The sequence below is a fragment of the Triticum urartu genome, chromosome 4A, assembly GCF_056163025.1.
Source record: "Triticum urartu cultivar PI428250 chromosome 4A, HENAU_Tu73, whole genome shotgun sequence".
Taxonomy (NCBI): domain Eukaryota; kingdom Viridiplantae; phylum Streptophyta; class Magnoliopsida; order Poales; family Poaceae; genus Triticum; species Triticum urartu.
In genome coordinates this window covers 137,172,176-137,189,249 of record NC_141876.1, presented here as the reverse complement: position 1 = coordinate 137,189,249, position 17,074 = coordinate 137,172,176, and the positions used below count along the sequence as shown (strand labels likewise).

The 17,074-nt window shown below is 45.6% G+C and overlaps 1 protein-coding gene across 4 annotated transcripts; it reads right to left on the bottom strand.

Moving 5' to 3' along the window:
- Nucleotides 1-1,362: 1,362 nt before the first annotated feature.
- Nucleotides 1,363-13,974, bottom strand: LOC125551009 (protein ZINC INDUCED FACILITATOR-LIKE 1). Of its 4 annotated transcripts, XM_048714153.2 has the most exons (18): nucleotides 12,036-13,974; nucleotides 11,702-11,905; nucleotides 11,256-11,296; nucleotides 10,753-10,813; nucleotides 10,525-10,627; nucleotides 10,300-10,402; nucleotides 10,166-10,219; nucleotides 10,016-10,078; nucleotides 9,881-9,930; nucleotides 9,725-9,800; nucleotides 8,839-9,039; nucleotides 3,575-3,662; nucleotides 3,079-3,164; nucleotides 2,883-2,990; nucleotides 2,611-2,655; nucleotides 2,426-2,514; nucleotides 1,948-1,991; nucleotides 1,363-1,781 (listed from the first exon to the last, which is right to left on the bottom strand). In XM_048714153.2, exons 2-18 carry the CDS (start codon nucleotides 11,856-11,858, stop codon nucleotides 1,678-1,680), a joined length of 1,473 nt encoding a protein of 490 aa, XP_048570110.2. In that variant the 5' UTR covers nucleotides 11,859-11,905; nucleotides 12,036-13,974; the 3' UTR covers nucleotides 1,363-1,677. The 4 variants fall into 4 exon arrangements, with proteins under 4 accessions (XP_048570110.2, XP_048570111.2, XP_087374138.1 ...); XM_048714154.2 differs by lacking the exon at nucleotides 10,753-10,813; XM_087518012.1 differs by lacking the exon at nucleotides 12,036-13,974 and having other exon boundaries at nucleotides 11,702-12,001.
- Between the last annotated feature and the right edge of the window lie 3,100 nt (nucleotides 13,975-17,074).

Here is a 17,074-nt window from a genome sequence, read left to right as displayed (position 1 = left end):
ATAATGCGTTTAGGATATCTAGATCATGTTGCTTATAATGAAAATTTAAGAAAGAGAGTCCCTACCGATATTTTAGTTGATAAGATTTCTGAGCTTAATGATAATTTTGCTATATAAAACAATGGATTGGGTTTCTCTCTTGGACACGAGCTCGTGACTTTTTTCCAAAAGAATGCTTATAATGATGAGTCGGTCATACAATATGAAGGGCCGAAGGAGGAACCAATTCCTCCCGAGATCGATCTTGGGGATTCTTATCCTATTAAGTTTAGCCCTTTTGATTACTTTTGCTTAGCACAAAGAAAATTTGCTGCTGAATGAAGGGAGTATGAGATGAGTTTTCGAGATTTGCCCTATCATTATTACGATTTAGAGACATTAAAACTGTGCACTTTTCCAGCCCTCTCAAGCCATCAATGTTTTCAGCCGTCGGATCTACATGCTTAGGAACTTTTGGCCATTTGATCTATCCGTGAAACTTGTCGTTTAGCATCACGGGGCCGGCCGCTCCTCTCATGACAAAATTAGCGATCTGCCGCTATTTGCGCTATTATTTGGGCTTACTGGGCTATAGCATTGCGACTGAGCAAAACGTTTTTGTGCAGATTAACCATTCCATGTGGGGTCACCCAGCTACCGCTCCAAAAAAATGTGGGTTGACCCAGCCATAGACACGTGAGTGCCCTTCGTCCAGTTGGTCTCCGTGTCTCTCTTCGCAAAGAAAAAACTTGTGCAGCCATCGCCCATCGGTCTATCAAGCGGCTGAACCGATATGTAAGAGGCGAGCGAGCTTCGCCGGCCGGCCGAGGGGGGCATGCTTGCTCCTTCAGACACGGTCGAGCTCAATGTGGGAGAGGAGTGATGCCACTTCTTACTTATTGTTAACATTAGATATTGACTCTCTAGTTGTCCATAGCATCACAATGTTTTAAAACATACAAAACTGTTGCACAGTAGCTGTACACAATCTTCGAGAGTCGAGACAATCATCTTGAAACAAGAATCATCTGGCAGCTGGCGATGGTGTAAAAATGATTGAAAGTGGGGGTTTGTTTTGATGACCTCATTGAGACGAAGTCATTGAAGAAAACGGATCACTAATCAAATTAACTATTTGCGAGATAATTTTTTAAAAAAGCAAAGAAAACAATTAATATGATGATGTCAGCATGATGTGTAGAATCCTGCATTCATGCATGTGCTCTCTCTACAAGGAAAACATTTCATTAGGATGCCGCAACAGCAGAGTGCACACATGCACACGTATACAAAGTAGGATTTCCCAAAAGAAAAAGCTCCATGACAATTGGACAATAGGGATGCATTTGATTCGTAGTATTTTTTCATAGTATTTTTCTGTAATTAATAAATAATGGCAGTATTTTTTTGCAGGGAGATAATAATGGCACTTGAAAATGACTTTCTACTTATTTCAGCTACTCCGCAATCCTAGCCGCGTAATTACATTACAACCCGATTCAAACTGCGTATACCGCCAAAGTATGGATACAGTTTTGTAAGAAGAGTACGATACAGGCGTGCACTCATAATAACACGTACTCCCTCCGTTCGAAATTACTTGTCAAAGAAATGGATGTATCTAGACGTATTTTAGTTCTAGATACATCCATTTCCAAGACAAGTAATTCCAAACAGAGGGAGTACAAATCTAGAGTGCTAATTTGAAGAAAACTGATGGGGCACAACAAGAAATGGCTTGAATGTCCAAACAAGTCCCACAAGCTCGACAATGGCCAAAAGAAAAAACAACATCTGGTCACCTACATATAGCAAAACCAAAAAAGAGGAGTTAACAAGAATAGGATGTTTGCAGAATTTTACTTGTCTAATTATACATAAAAGCATATACCCGTCAAAACAAACTAAACAAATCAATTTGTTCATTTATTATTTTAAATGATAAAGCACTCATTCCATATAATTTACCTGGAAAAAAGAAAACATGTTGGCGTTTTTGTGCCCATGAAAACCTGCATTACCAGATAATTATTAAATATGTGAACATTAGAACCTTTACATGTTACACACTTTTGTGGATGATTAATTTATCTTAGAAACAAACTAAATTGGTGCCATTTCCATCAATGATATAAGTACAATGATCACTAGGATTACATTGTATTCGTAGTACACGTAAAAAGTAATTGAAACTAACTTTGATCTAGTTTTAACATATGTAGTTCCAACCCTATTGGTTACTATATTTATATCTTTGGTGTAAATAGTAACTCCCCTATCTAAAAAAGTTTAAACCTAATTAAGGATGAATGATATGGCTTATGTTTTTCCCGGAAATTTGATGTGTGGCGGTTGAAATATGAGAAAATGTATCTGATGTCGCTCTAAAATAGAAGCCAAGAGCTTATGTTCCTATGAAATATTAACATAATGCATTTATACTTACACAATTCCAGCTCCTGCTGGCGCGAATGTTTTACAAAAGGACATTAAAGTGGTGCCTAAGCCATTTGCAGTTGCTCTTTGATCTTGAGTCTGTCAGTCCCATGTATAGAGAGTTAGAGACAATTACAAAGCTGCAGAAAATGTAACTGCACGAAATGTAATTGAATAAAATATAAAGACACGTACCACAGAATTATTCTGAAGAATGAAAGAACTAGTAACAATGGTAATCTGATAAGTATGTGAAAATGGACGATGTTAGTAAGAATACTGAGAAAAAAATTGATGTATATATTTTAAAAAAATCATTGTACACGATAAGGTAGTAGTTACAAAAAGAGGTTGTTGTCATAAAAACACTTCGCATTAGTCATTGCAAAGATAGAAAAGAATCATGTATCAAGGTGTTCATAAATTCTTAAAAATGCCATACTAAAATTTAGGATATGGATACTCACGAGAAAATTATTTTTAAGAATCGATGTGATGTTTACTGCTATTGACGACCAAGGTCTTGAGAGATGTGTGATTGGTGCATATGTAAACAGAAGCACCACAGACAGACTCTGCAAAATTAGTCCACATTAATATTTAGTCGATTCAAATGAAAAGTGAACTTCCATTGAAATACAATCATGTATAACTTGAACTCACAATTGCAACACGAGAAGTATTGATTGGTCCCAAAACTCTGATAATACGTGGGAAAATAAATGTTTGATATACAAGAATGCTAACACCTATACACGAACATATGAAATCATTAGTTACAAGTATTGTAGTATGAAATTAGAACAATATTATTTTAAACTAGGGGTTCTTATAAAAGGTAAGGGGCATTAGCATATTTTCATATCGTAGTGAAGACACTCCAGCATATCGTACAACATATCATAATTCAACAATTTCATACCCGCAAGACAACATAATTCGAGTTGTGAGTACAAAATTGTTTCTCTTTCTCTTGTCAACTAAAAATTGTTTAACTTGATCTTGCCAACCATGGTGTGTGCTGTTCAGTTTCTCTACTGCACCAGCATATCAACTCAAACAAGGGATGCCATATGAAATAAGGAACAAGAAGTGGACTAAAGTACCGATGCATATTAAGGTTATGCAGATTATTATAATATAGAACAAACATCCATACCTGTAATTGCAAGAACCTGACCAACATCCTCAGACGAGAAACTTAGTCCACCATACTTTCTGTCACTTTCAGCCCATAAGGAGAATATCTAAATATGTGATCCGAAACATAAGTGTCAAGGTGATAGAAACTAAATTTTCAGGCTACACTAATTTTGACTATTGGCACAAACGAAATGTCCCAAAGGACAATTTTTTTCTTCTTTCACATAGTTTACAGTGGGATAATCTGAACGTATTTATCAACCATTTTTTTAAAGGGGAGTATATTAATATCAAGCCGATATCAATTACATCCAGCCTCTACATCAACAAGATGTCTAAAAACATTCAGGATCTACACAACCAAAAAAGAAAATAAAAAAGAACAAAAAAAAGGAAAAAGACGCCGCCACGGTGATCAATCACCCGCAGTAGTAGCACTCTAACCACCACCAAAGACAGCACTCGGACTGCAAAGGAGGTTCTCCAAAAGCAACACATCCAGGAAGGAAACAATGCACAAGCGTTGTCGTTGCCCAATCAAATATCTTAGATTTTCACCCTTGAGAAAGACCACGTTCCCAAAATAATGTTTTCAACAAGGCCACTACCAGGCACAACCAATAAAGGCCAGATCTTAGATTTTCACCATGAAAATCATGACTCGTTACTCAGAGGAGCACCACCAACAAAAAAGTCCTCCAATGCTGCCGCCTCCACTTGCGGAGGCCACTACTGTAAGTCATGTACCACCAGACTCACAGAAACTCGTGTCCGGTCTGGACGGGAACATATCCCGCAAGCCAAGTCTGAACAACTGCATGTGAAGCAAAGTCTCAATCTCATCAAGACCTCGCCTCGCCACTTGCAGGTCCTCCACGCCATGGCATTCTCCGCATGTGTTGATCCCTTGAAAATCTTGGTACTGACATGTCCCAAGGTGTCGACAATACAAAGCTTCGTGATACCCGATGAAGCTGGTTATGCTAATGTTGCGGGTGCACACGGCCAGCCCTTATCCAATCAAAATGTCCAAAGAGCGCCATATATGCCAGGCCTTATTTTGCTTCGAAGGATAAGTCTGGAACTCACTGATGGCTAGTCCGGAACTCACTGGTGGCTTTGGGTACCCTAGCTTGGACCCTCTGGTGTACCCGCAATAAACTAGTCATCGAACGCGTGATTCCGTGTTGTGTGACTGATGCGATCTATAAAATGTGTGGCTTCTTACAGCTCTGGAGACCGCTTAGCAAGTGGCGCGACCGAGACGTCATCGACAACATCATTGCGGGTCTTCGTTCCTCGGCGTCGGCTTTTGCTCCACCATCGCCTCCACCGCCACCACCTTCCGAGCCAGATTAGCTCTTTTTAGCTTTGTTTGGGGCTTGTCCTGTTGTGCCCTAGCGTGACTTTATGATTTGATTGTACTTTATACTGATGTGTTGGATGATTGGTTCGTTGTTTTTATATAATATAAAGCAGGGAAAAATCCTATAAAGCAGGGAAAAACCCTTTTACACTAGGCCGCCGGCTGGTCCTTTCCCTTCGGGCGAAGACCACTAGGCCACCGGCTGGTCCTTTCCCTCCACCTAGCTCAAAGCCGGCCTAGCACGACCCACAACAATGCAAACTAGTGCAACGTCCTCGGCGCACACCCGTCGAGTCCAGACCAAGCCAACCACGAGAGAGTGGAGGCGGGTCGAAACCCGGCGGTCAGGAGCAACGGCAGCCCACCTGGACCGGCTGACACCACCGGAGTAGTTGCAGCCCACCTGGCCATAGCTGCCATCGCGGGAGGTAGTCCAATCAGGCGGCCATCCATCCAGATTGGATGTGAGATGGCCCAGCCAAAGACCAACCACACCACGGCCAGGTACGCGACCATATCCCTGTTGGCTACGGTCCCTGTACTCAGCCGGCAGAGGAGGGCACTGACCCACGGCGGCGCCGGCGAACGCAGATCAGCGATGGATCCCACGAGCACCGTAACATGGCATGGGAGGGAGAGAATAACCTCCCTGCTGCTGCCGAGCGCCACACAGGGCTTTGCCCTGGCGGGACTGGCCGACAGCGGTGAGGGGAAGGGGAAGCAGGAGGGGAGGGGTGGTTTGCCCTGAGAAGTTGAGGTCGCCGCCCGTGTCACCGCTCGGGCGACGCAGGGGCCAACTGATTTGTTAGAATAAATTCAAGGCATGCTATCGATCATTTAAGGACCGATCAATCACACGAACACGATATCGAGATTTGTTAACAAGGTTCATCAATATGTCTATATTTTCAGGATATGACTATGGACGCTCTTTTCTATGACACCACCATAATACCGCACCAGATCATCTTGGACGCCGGCACATGCTGCCGGCTCCCCCGCGTTCCTGTGTTATTATGTTGACATAGATTATATCGTATGTCTAGCCCCGCTATATATGAGAGGTCTAGGATACAAGTGTCTTGCTGGGACACGACTACATATCCTGTCTAAACACAAAACAACTATAAGTCCAACTATAACCTACCTTGTACACTATATTCGACACAACTCCAACAAACTTCACTTTGGCGAATATTTTCCACCACCCTGAATTTGTCAATGCGTCAAACTTCCATGTACATTGGACTTGAGCTTATCCCATGAGTATCGCTGCTACTCCAAGACTCCATGTGACTCCACCTACAACTTGTAGTTCCTTCTTTTCTTGACCACAGTCAACACTCGAGCAAAATTAAGTTCTTTGTTACTCTAGTTAGTTTGTGCTCCCAACTTCCAGAGTATCAGTCTAACGCTATCACACAATGATCACTGACCTGCGTGAAAGTGAACAACTCATATATTGGGTGTCACACGTAAGAGCTACCTGAACTCAACATCACCGCTTCTTTCTTGACCGCCTGTCTGAAACTTGAAGGAATTTCACCATTGCTTGTAGTCATCCCGAGTCAAATTCGCAATTGTCTCATCACATGTATGACCACCAGAGCTCTGACCCGTCTCCATGCCCCATGCATACCGCATGCCTCGCCGCTATTACCGCGTCGAGCCTCCGCTGTCCTAATCGAGTCTCAAGGGTCGCGAACCCACGCCACTCAACCTTCACTGCAGAGTACCACCGATTATCACCGACCGATGACGAGCTTCACGCTTTCATCATACCACCGGGCTCCGGTCAAAACTGCATGTCACTCGCTTTCACCCCTTGCTGAATAGGCTTCGATTCCCCGATCCTTACATCGTAGCCCCTCAATCCAGCTCCACCTTCAACATGACTCCATGGTGGTTGTACGTGCCACCCTGCGCCCCGTTGACTCCAAGCTCCGTGTGTACACCGTCTTGAATCAACCCCGCGCCATAGTCTTGTCGAAGCCACACAAACCCTCGGGGCCTGCGCCACATGTGTCCACGCCCAGAAGTCGGTCATCATCAGTATCACGCTCCTATGTCGTCGTCGCCAATCCCATCACCATCTTCTGTACCAATCGACTTGCGTCGATCCCGTCAGACTGTCCAGTCCGACCCAGCCGAACTTGTTCGACTGTATGACACGCTCGAGACTCCAAAATCTTCTTACACGAATTTCCATCCATCACATGCTAATTTCATCTCAGCTGGCATGACTTCCCGCAACGCGTTCAAGCATCCCTGTTGTTCCAACAAATCTTTCACACGTGTCTGCCATAACTCAAGGTTTTCGATTCCGTGAACTTCTCCACCTCAAATTAGGTACCCGTTGGCGCCATAACTCTTCGTATGACTGGCGCTATGAAAAGTTAACCGAGCTTCCACTGCAATGCCTCAAGTACACGAGCAAAACCCGATGAGGTACACCCCATGTACTAATAGCAAAATTCAGCCAAACTTGGTCTTTTCACGTAGCTCCAATGCACAACTCGTGAAGCTAGCTATTGCTTTTGCCAAGCCCCTCTTTCGCTGATGGATTTTGTCCTTCCGCCGATTGATTTGCCTGCCTATCTCCGTGTCACGTGGAGACTCGCTCTCCGTTTTGGTCCAAACAAATCTCTGAAGTCTCTTGCCGCCGTGCCACCAGCGAACAAGCCAGCTATCTCAACCATCAGGGTAGCCCAGCGCGTACCAGTCAGCCATGGACCAGCAAGCGGTCGTCCGTCCAACCGCGTCCAACTTGGCCTTTGGCCGTATCGCCTCGCTTGGCCGCAGCCTCCCGGCTGCCATGCGCACGCGCGCCTGTATGCTCGCCCGATCGATCCAGATCGATCGCCGCGCATCCCTTGTTGCTGCTTTCTGATCTCGTTGAGAACTCTGCCAGCTTTCCGTTGCTTCTTTTCCGCCGCTGTCCGATTACGCCGATACCCACGAACGCCGTTCACGACGAACGAAATCAACACGGTTCGGCCACCTCTTGATCAACACAACGATCTTCAAATAACCTAGCTCATGATACCACTTGTTAGAATAAATTTAAGGCATATCGTCGATCATCCGAGGACCAAGCAATCACACGAGCACGACATCGAGATTTGTTAACGAGGTTCACCGATATGGCTACATTCTCGGGGCATGACTATGGGCGCTCCTCCCCATGACACCGCCACAATACCGCACCAGGTTGCCCTGGACACCGGCACATGCTGCCGGCTCCCCCACGTTCCTGTGCTATTATGTTGGCATATGTTACATCGTATGTCTAGCCCCGCTATATATGAGAGGCCTAGGATACAAGTGTCCTACTAGGACACGACTACATATCCTATCTAAACACAATACAACTATAAGTTCAACTGTAACCTACCTTGTACACTATATTCGACACAACTCCAACATGATTTATTGACCATGGTGACTAAAGCAAGGAGTACTAAGATATACTGAAAAAAATGTATGGAGATTATTCATTTTGTTGTATCAATGGTATTTTGGCTTAACCAACTCGATCATCAATGATGATAAATAATTAACTCATGCGATAAGAAAATGATGTGTATGTAATGTTGTTAGTTGTGTTTTATATAATATAATACAAACTATTTGGAAAATTTATCTAGCTTAGACAACATAACATATGATTATTCATGCCGTGTCTAACTTGTTAAAATAATTATCATCATTGTATCAAAGAAAACAATATGAACAATTAATCATGCCTTTCACTATGGATGTGTTTGCTATTAGTTTATCTGAGGCTCAATGAGACCATATTTTTTGTTGAAAACATCCAGTTTTAAAGTAACACCATAAAAGAGCTATTAGAAACACCATAAACGAGACATTGGAAACAACAAGTTTTCAAGCAAACCCGTTTCAAAGAATACCTCTGAATATGCCATGTCATCAAAGGACACGATACAGAACAGAATAATAGATGACATCAATGGCCAGTTCTTCAATACATTGTTTTTCTTTGTTGAAGTAATATTATGCTCGACAATCTCTTCTGAATTAGAAACAATTGCAGTCAAAGATTCACTCGCTTGATCTTCCTTTTTGTCACTGTTGTGGTTATGTAGTGTCTCCTGAAATTTATGTAATGTTATAGTTATGTTATTAAGAGCTAAAGATAACATGAAGTGCACAATGGATCTTATCAAATTAGGACCAAATCAAGTAAGGCCTTTAGGTCTAGCGAATCAGCTGCATGCATGCCTTGTTTTCAGGGGATACTTTACTAGTGAAAAAAGGGAAAACTAGAATCAAGTGATAAGTAGTACAATATGTGGTTATGCATTATCTTGTGAAACTTATCACATATTTTGGTTAAATTGCTAAGAGTTTAGGAGCACACAAAATGTATTGGTGAACCTTACTATTCATTATTGGTAACTATACAGCTAGAGACATGCATCAAAATGTATCATGTTTCGCAGAATACTTGTACTAGTAATACTCCTACATAGGAAAATAAAAAATAAGTCATAATTGTATAATCTAACATTTACTGAACCCAAAAGTTGGTGATAAAAGTTGGAATGGTAAAACGATGAGCTTGATTACAATAAAATCTTTGACATGACTAGACATCGGACTACTGATCCTAGCATACCATCGGATTAGTGCACAACCATCAGGTACTTCCCAATATTTAGACCACCCTACATTAGGGTACTTTGTAAAAAGAATCTTTATGTGATGAATATTCTGTTCGCACATTTGCAGCAAAATGTATAAGCAATGAGAACATTGTGGATTAACGACACATACTGGGAGCCAAATGCAGCTTATTAGAACAGGAAAGCTGAAGACTGATATACACAGACAAGGTAAGAAATATGGGAACCTAAAAAACAATATTTCAGTAGTTAGTAAGTTGAAGGATAATGAGTCGACGGTAAATAACTTCACAATAACAAAAAATACCTTCCGAATAATGAGTCGACGGGAAATAACTTTGGATATTTTTCTGTAGGCTACCAAAAAAGTAAATGTAACATAATATGGATTGATTAATATAGGATACAGTAACTCATGTACTACTACAGTTTCCATGGATACCTGTGCAAGATACCCGCCAATCGTTGGTCCTACAATGAGACCTATTGCCCATGCTGTGCTAACCTATTCATACAAAAAAATTGAATGCATTATCTAAACTATAGAATTAGAGTACAATGGAAAATGTTTGGAGCATAATGTGTAAGTTACAAGTGATAATGCAATAGCGTGGTGCTCTGGTCGACAAACTTCAATAGCATAAGCCTGCAACGATCAATTGCCAAGTAAACAGCCGTAACTTGTTCAAATGGCAAATAAAACTTCAGAGCATACAACCAACATACTCTTATAGGTCCAATTATGCCATTCAAAGAACCAAGAAGAAATCGTGTAGATATTGCCATCCAGTAATGCACACTTAGTCCAAACAAAGCGCTGAATAGAAGCCTGAGATATTATAAATTTCACATCATCAATTTGGGATGTGTCATATAAATATAGTGAAAGCAAAATACCGCTAGCTAGTACCTAAATTCATTCTTATGCAAACATAGAAGAAGTATACTAACACGGAGAAAATTCCAAGCACGATAACTAGCTTTCTCCCAATGCGGTCTGCTACCATCCCCCAAGCAGTGGAGGTTAAAGTTCTACCAAGCATGTAGGAGGCGCCTACAAAGATTCAGAATAGGCCATTGGTCATTCTTCCTAGAGTGAGAGTGCCCAACACGTTTGTATTATCTGTAAATATAACACTCTTGGAACTTAAGAGTTCCAACAATTTGGAAGGGTCTTACCTACAAACCCAGCATAGAATCCAATGTCCTCTACTGTTTTGGCAATGTGCAAGTCTCGTATCTATTATTTGAGAGGAGTATCACACAATATGTTTCAAAGGATACCTTTGGTCATGGATAATGTTGGGCCGACATTTGCATAGATACAGTACTACACTATTATTAACATAAATAACCAAGTCAGGACTAATGTACAAAACACTGTTCCATACTGCAGATAGCATGCAATTTATGTCAGTAAAATGATATCATAACGTATTACAACCTTGGAGAACTAAATAACAACATGACAAATGAATATGTAATGCAGACACAAACTATGTAGTACATAGACAAAACTAGAGCGTATTTATAGTTTCAAGATTCATTATTAAACATTTCCTACAATGCAAAGCTTAATGTCTTGAAAAAAAGCCGATGTACTCACATAATTCCATGGGCCGAGTTTTGTACTCTTTTGATCCCAAATGTTATGTTATTTCTTTTACATTACCAATACGTACCATGAAATACAAGAAGGGGAATAGCGACGATACTGGCAAACCTAGAATGAGAATGGCAAAGAGTTAAAAATACACCTTTTACATTGATGCTCAAATTAACAGATGGCACAAAAATAGAGCAAAGGTAGATAAAATCGTGCATAAGTACTGTATATTGTAAGAACAAGGGTAGCTGCAATCATGCATAATAATTGGTATCATTGTTCAGGAATTAATTAGGCAGACATTTCAGAAACTGATGCTCCTCGTTGATTCTGCCATGGATTACTGCAGCAGCTTAAGCTGCCAAACTGACATACCGATCTTCTGAGATGGTACCAAAACAGAACAACTACCACTCAAAATGCTCTGCTTCACATCACCTGGCCTCGTCCAGTTTAGCTAGACGAAGCTCTCCCAGAGAGAGATGTGATGCAGAAGTAACCAGTAGCTAGGTAGATACATACATGAGGCGAGGATGATGGTCCAGATGTGGAAGAACTCCTTGTAGGGGACGCCGGGGTTCAGCGCCTTCCTCCGCTCCACGGCGCATCCTGGGCACCCTTCACGGTAGACCGCCTCCTTCTTCTCCAGCAACGGTGCTGCTGCCTCGCCGCCGGCCATCGATCCTTTATCCAGGCTCGCCGCTCAGTGGCTCAGCTCCACTCGATCTGTGCAGCGCGATTAATAAACGAGGGCGATGGGGTGGTTTTTATGCATGTGCTCACCGACCGTGGGCACAAGTTGATTGAGACATGCATATAATGTTGTCCTCGGAACTGGTTTATGCTGTGGTTTCACCTGCAATCCTAGTTGATCCGCGTGCGTGGCGTCTTGCCAGTCTCTCGTGTCTGTTCTCCAAATAGTGCTTTGATATGTACTCCTACATGTGTGCTGGTTCTGTACGATGTATGTGTTCTTGAATCTTGTTTTGTACTCTGCATCATCCTAACTGCTTCGACACAATCCGATAAGATACGATGTCTATTGTGAGGCTGCCCCATTGTGAGGCCAGCATAAGGCCTTCCTCGATAGCCAGGATTTCCGATTCCAACACATCATCACACGAAAATAAATGCCGACATGAACCGAAAACGATGCTCCCAGTTCTCGAATCTTGTTGAGAGACGTGGACGCAGCATCCCAGCCTCCCGGGCCCCTCATGCTACACCGCGCGCCCGCCACCTTCTCCCCCGTCTTCATCAACGGTGGCCTGCCTCGATCGCTGGCGGCCATGGACATTTTCTCTCTCTCTCTCTCTCCTCCCAAAACCTGTAGAGTGGGCTGCGCAAGTATACATGTGATCGGTTGTGGTTTGTCTTAACCTGGAAGACGCAACTATTAAACAGAGGATGGCTCATCCCCAGGAGCTAGCTCCATCACCGTAATTATACGTTGATTGGGATGTGCAAGACTTTGGAAATACTCTCTGTCTCATATCACCTAATCCCGATCATTGTATGGCATCTTGTCGGTCGCACGTGCCGTCTTCCAAACAATGCTCTCTCCCATCCCTTGATCTTTACATGCCTAATCTTTTTCAAGCCTGTTAAAAAGTTGTCAAAGTAATTAGACACGAATACTCCGAAAACGGCGAGACAATAAATCAAGATATCGGGGCTAGCAAAGCCCTCAGTCTGACTGCCCGGCCGTTCCTGTCGGCTCCCCGTCCGACTGCTCTGCCCGGCCGGCTGCCGACCACGCCAACCAGCCGGCTGCCGACTGCGCCAACCAGCCGGCTGCCGACTGCAGCCTGACCCGACACCAACAAGACCCCGACGGGACGGCCATACCGCGGACGAGACAGCTGTACCGCAACGCCATCATCTATAGTGTACCTGTCTCCTTGGCACTATTCTATAAAGTGCCCAGGAGACAAGCATCACATGCACCATGCCTCATACATGGCTTGGCTTGTAAGCTACCCAAGATAGCTTACAGCCAACGCCATGTCCCATGCCCACTACACACTATATATAGTTAGCCATCCATCCATCCTCACACACGTATGAGCACACACTCATTCGGCCACTAGAGCATGCTTGCTCATCCCGGCAACAGATACATACATGAGGCTAGTAGCATATAGCACTCATCTAGATACAGCTTCAGGAGCACTCTGTACTATAGATATTCCACATATACTCAGACATGCAGGAGTAGGGTGTTATCTCTCCGGAGAGCCCCGAATCTGGGTAAACTAGCGCGTGCTACTCGCATACCCGTCCCTAAATATTTCGACAGCAGTCTTGCCCTCACACGAAGCCACCTTATAGCATATGTCGTCTTGCAAACCCCCCCCCCCTCCCCCGTGAGAATACCACGACATTTAGCGCCCACCGTGGGGCGGTACTATGCTACCGCGCTGTTGCTGGTTTAGCAGTCCGGGCGGGACCCTTTTTTTTCATCGCCTCGGCCGCGGCGTCGCGCCGTCTCTTCGGTAGCACTCGGGGCCTCGACATCGACCTGCCACTAGAGCGGTCGCAAGGGGTGGCGCGTCCTCGCCGTCGGCCTCTTTGTCATCACCACCGCAACGTCAGTCATCCGTTCACGCGCGCGCCGTGCGCGGCGCCTTGTTTCGGTCGGCCATGTCCATCCACGCGCTGCTCGTGTTTACTTCCCTCCGCGTCGCGGCGTGCTCCGGCCAAAACGCGCCGTTCGCTCCTCCACATACCATATATGCAAGTTAGCTATATGCAAGTCATGCAATGGTCAAGCCATAGCCAGATACTAGCGATACACAAGCCTAACGCTTGTACACTGCCAATACACTTCCGAGACGCAAGTCAGACAATGGCCGTATTCTTCGTATACGCTGGCCGGATGCGAGACGGATACTGCCTGGATTCTTGCCATTCAGACACTCGCTCCGGCCAGCCGCGCCGCTTCCGCACACTCCTCCACCTTGCTCCGGCTCCGCTCTGGCCGCTGCGCTGCTCTGCCTCGCTGCGCGTCCGTCCGCACGCGCGAGCACACACCAGTGAGCTCCTCTGCTCCCGCCGTTACCTGCATCCTGCTGCCCCAGGGCGCCGGCCTCTCGATCCTCCGCATAGCCCCGCGCGGCGGTGCTCGCGGCCGCGTGCCCGCAGGTGCGCGCTCGCCCCTTCCCGCGGCGCTCGCTCCCCCGACCTCGCACCAGCTGCTGCTGGCTTCTGCTCGCCCCGCCGCCTGCTCCTACGCGGCCGGCTCCACCCCACTTCACGCGCGCGGCCTCGCTCCGCCCCGCACTCGGCCGCCTCCTGGCCCGCCTGCCGGCTTCCGCGCACCCTCACATCGACTCCGCCGTGTGCCTCGGCGTCGCCGCCTCCAGCCAGCCGCTGTTCCGGGCCGACTTCCGCTGCCGGATCACCGCGCGGCAGCGCCCGCGGCCCCCCGCCTCAACCACGCGGTCGCCAGGTTCCCGGTGCCCCCGCCTTCGGCTCCTCCCGCAAGCCGGCCCCGGCCTCCCGCATCACCACCGCTAGGCTGCGCCGCCCCCGACGCCCTCGCCGGCCTTCCTCCTGGTCGCGCCTGCGCCGCCCCCTGTGCTGCGCCTGCGTGCGGCCCCATGGCCGGCCGTCCCCATCCGGGCTGCTCCACGCGCGCGCGCCGGCTCTGCCTCACCTTCGCTCCGGTCAGGTCCGCGCCGGATGCTCCTCCCACGCGCGACTGCTAGCCCGGGTCGGCTCCAGCGCCTGCATGTTCAGCGGGCCAGGCCTGCTCCCAGCCGGGTCGCGACTCCCGCGCCGTCTCCGCACCCCCGGCCACTGCTACGCCGCCTCCACGCATCCAGGCCGGCTCCATCCGCGCCCATCTGCGTCAACCCGGAGGCCCGCTCCGCTCCCGCCGGCTTCAGCCGCCCGGTCGGCTCCGGCTCCGCCCGCGGCCGGGTTCCTCGTCCCGTCAGGGTCGCCTCCGCCCGCGGCCGGCGCCGGCTTCGCCCCCACGCCGGCTTCCGGAACCCCGGCATCGGCTGCTGCCGCGTCCCGGCCGCTGGCTTCCGTGGAGAACCCGGCAATCCAGCTGCCCGTGACAAAAAAAAAGAAAGAAAATGGCCGGGTGGTGGCATCCGGCTGCTCGCATGCAATCGGGCTAAGAGAAAAAAAAGAAAGAAAAAGAAACGGAGGGGCTAAAAATCAGTCGACTGATTTTTTACCAAGTCTCGGTCGATTCCCCACCCCCCGCATTAGATCACTAGGGGCTTCAAAATCTGTGCATGTTGTTTGTTTCTTGTGAAATAGGCCCGTGCAGGGATACAGCCGGCCTGTTTAGTGCTTTTTTTTTGTTTGTGAAAGGTGCAGGTATGCGTGGTGGGCTTGGCATCTTCCACATTTCCCATTCCAGTGTGTGTCTCTTTCACCTGGCTACATTCGAAACCAAGCAATCCAACCTTTTTTTACTCGTCTCCATTTTTTGTTAGTTTCTTTTGCCGGGTTATTTGGCATTTTTATGTGGCATTTTCCTTTTTTTAGGGGAATGTGGCATTTTCCTTGATTCATTTGTTTGTCCCTTTTTATTTTATAGTTTTGTTTTCCTTCATCTTTTCTTGTAATATTATTTCCTTGTTTATTTGTTTTATTTTCAGTTTTTCTGTTGCATATTATTATAATTTTATAAAAAATAATATATCTCATTCACGTCCTTCTCCGTCTGACAAAAACACATTGCAATTCTTAGATTTGGTCACGTAACACTTAGTTCTGTCGTGCGAGTAGTGCAGATAGGCATCATAAGCTGTCTTCTCTCTTTTTTTAACACGGGTGGGATAAGGTTGTAGGCTTCTTATGTTGCATTCCAGTTATTTTTGCAGTGCAGCTTTTTTGTCCTCTTTATCCTGTTTTTATGGGAGATTTTGAGTCAACGGGTGTTTGTTGCCCTTACTTTTTATTTTATTTTCTTTCTTTCTTATTTTCATTCTGTTTATTTTTTTCTTTTTTCTTTTTTTCAATTTTTTGTTTATTTTCTTTTTAGATAGTTCTCTTTTTTTTCTTGGGCTATTTCTTATTTGTCATTTTCTCGATCGACAGAGAATTAGTTAGATCTCATTCGTTTTGGTAGCTATGGATTTTGGACATCAAGTTTTGTGTGTGGTTGACATGTGTGTTGTGTCGATGGCCTTGTATGTTGTTGCCTGATTTTTTTTTCACTCTCTAATCAACTAGAAATCATATTATTTACATAGACCGTAAGGTTGTGGTGTTTTATTAGGGGAATGGGGCCTTTGCATGCTCGCCAATAGGCATGAACTTCAAAGTGTCACTCCAACTTCAATTGCATGTTCTCAACGCGACTTCAATTAAGTGGTGTTTTGTCGATAGAACGGTGATTGCATGTCTACCACTAGGCACACAATTGTAAGTGTCACTCCTGATTGCACCTCGGTGATGTGTTGTTAGGGAAAGGTTCCGGTAGCATGTATGCCAGTACGCCGCAATTTCAAATGACGCTTACCCCGATTTCAACTACATGTCTTCGAGGCAATTGTAACTATGTGATGTTTTGTTTGGTTAGGGGTGAGCTGCATGTCTCCCACTAGGCCACAGCTAGAAGTGTCGCCCCGACAGCAATTGCATGTCTTCAACAAAAGTACAACTATGTGGTGTTTTGTCCGGTAGTGGTGTGTTGCATGTCTCCCATGAGGCCACAACTGCAACTGTCAACCCCAACTTCAACTACATGTCCTCGACACAACTGCAACTATGTGGTGCTTTGTCCGGTCAAGGGAGAGTTGCATGTCTCCTACTAGGCAGCAACTGCAAGTGTCGGCCCGGCTGCAATTGCATGTCTTCAACGCAACTGCAACTATGTGGTATTTTGTTCAGTCAGGGGTGAGTTGCATGTCTCGCACTAGGTCGCAACTG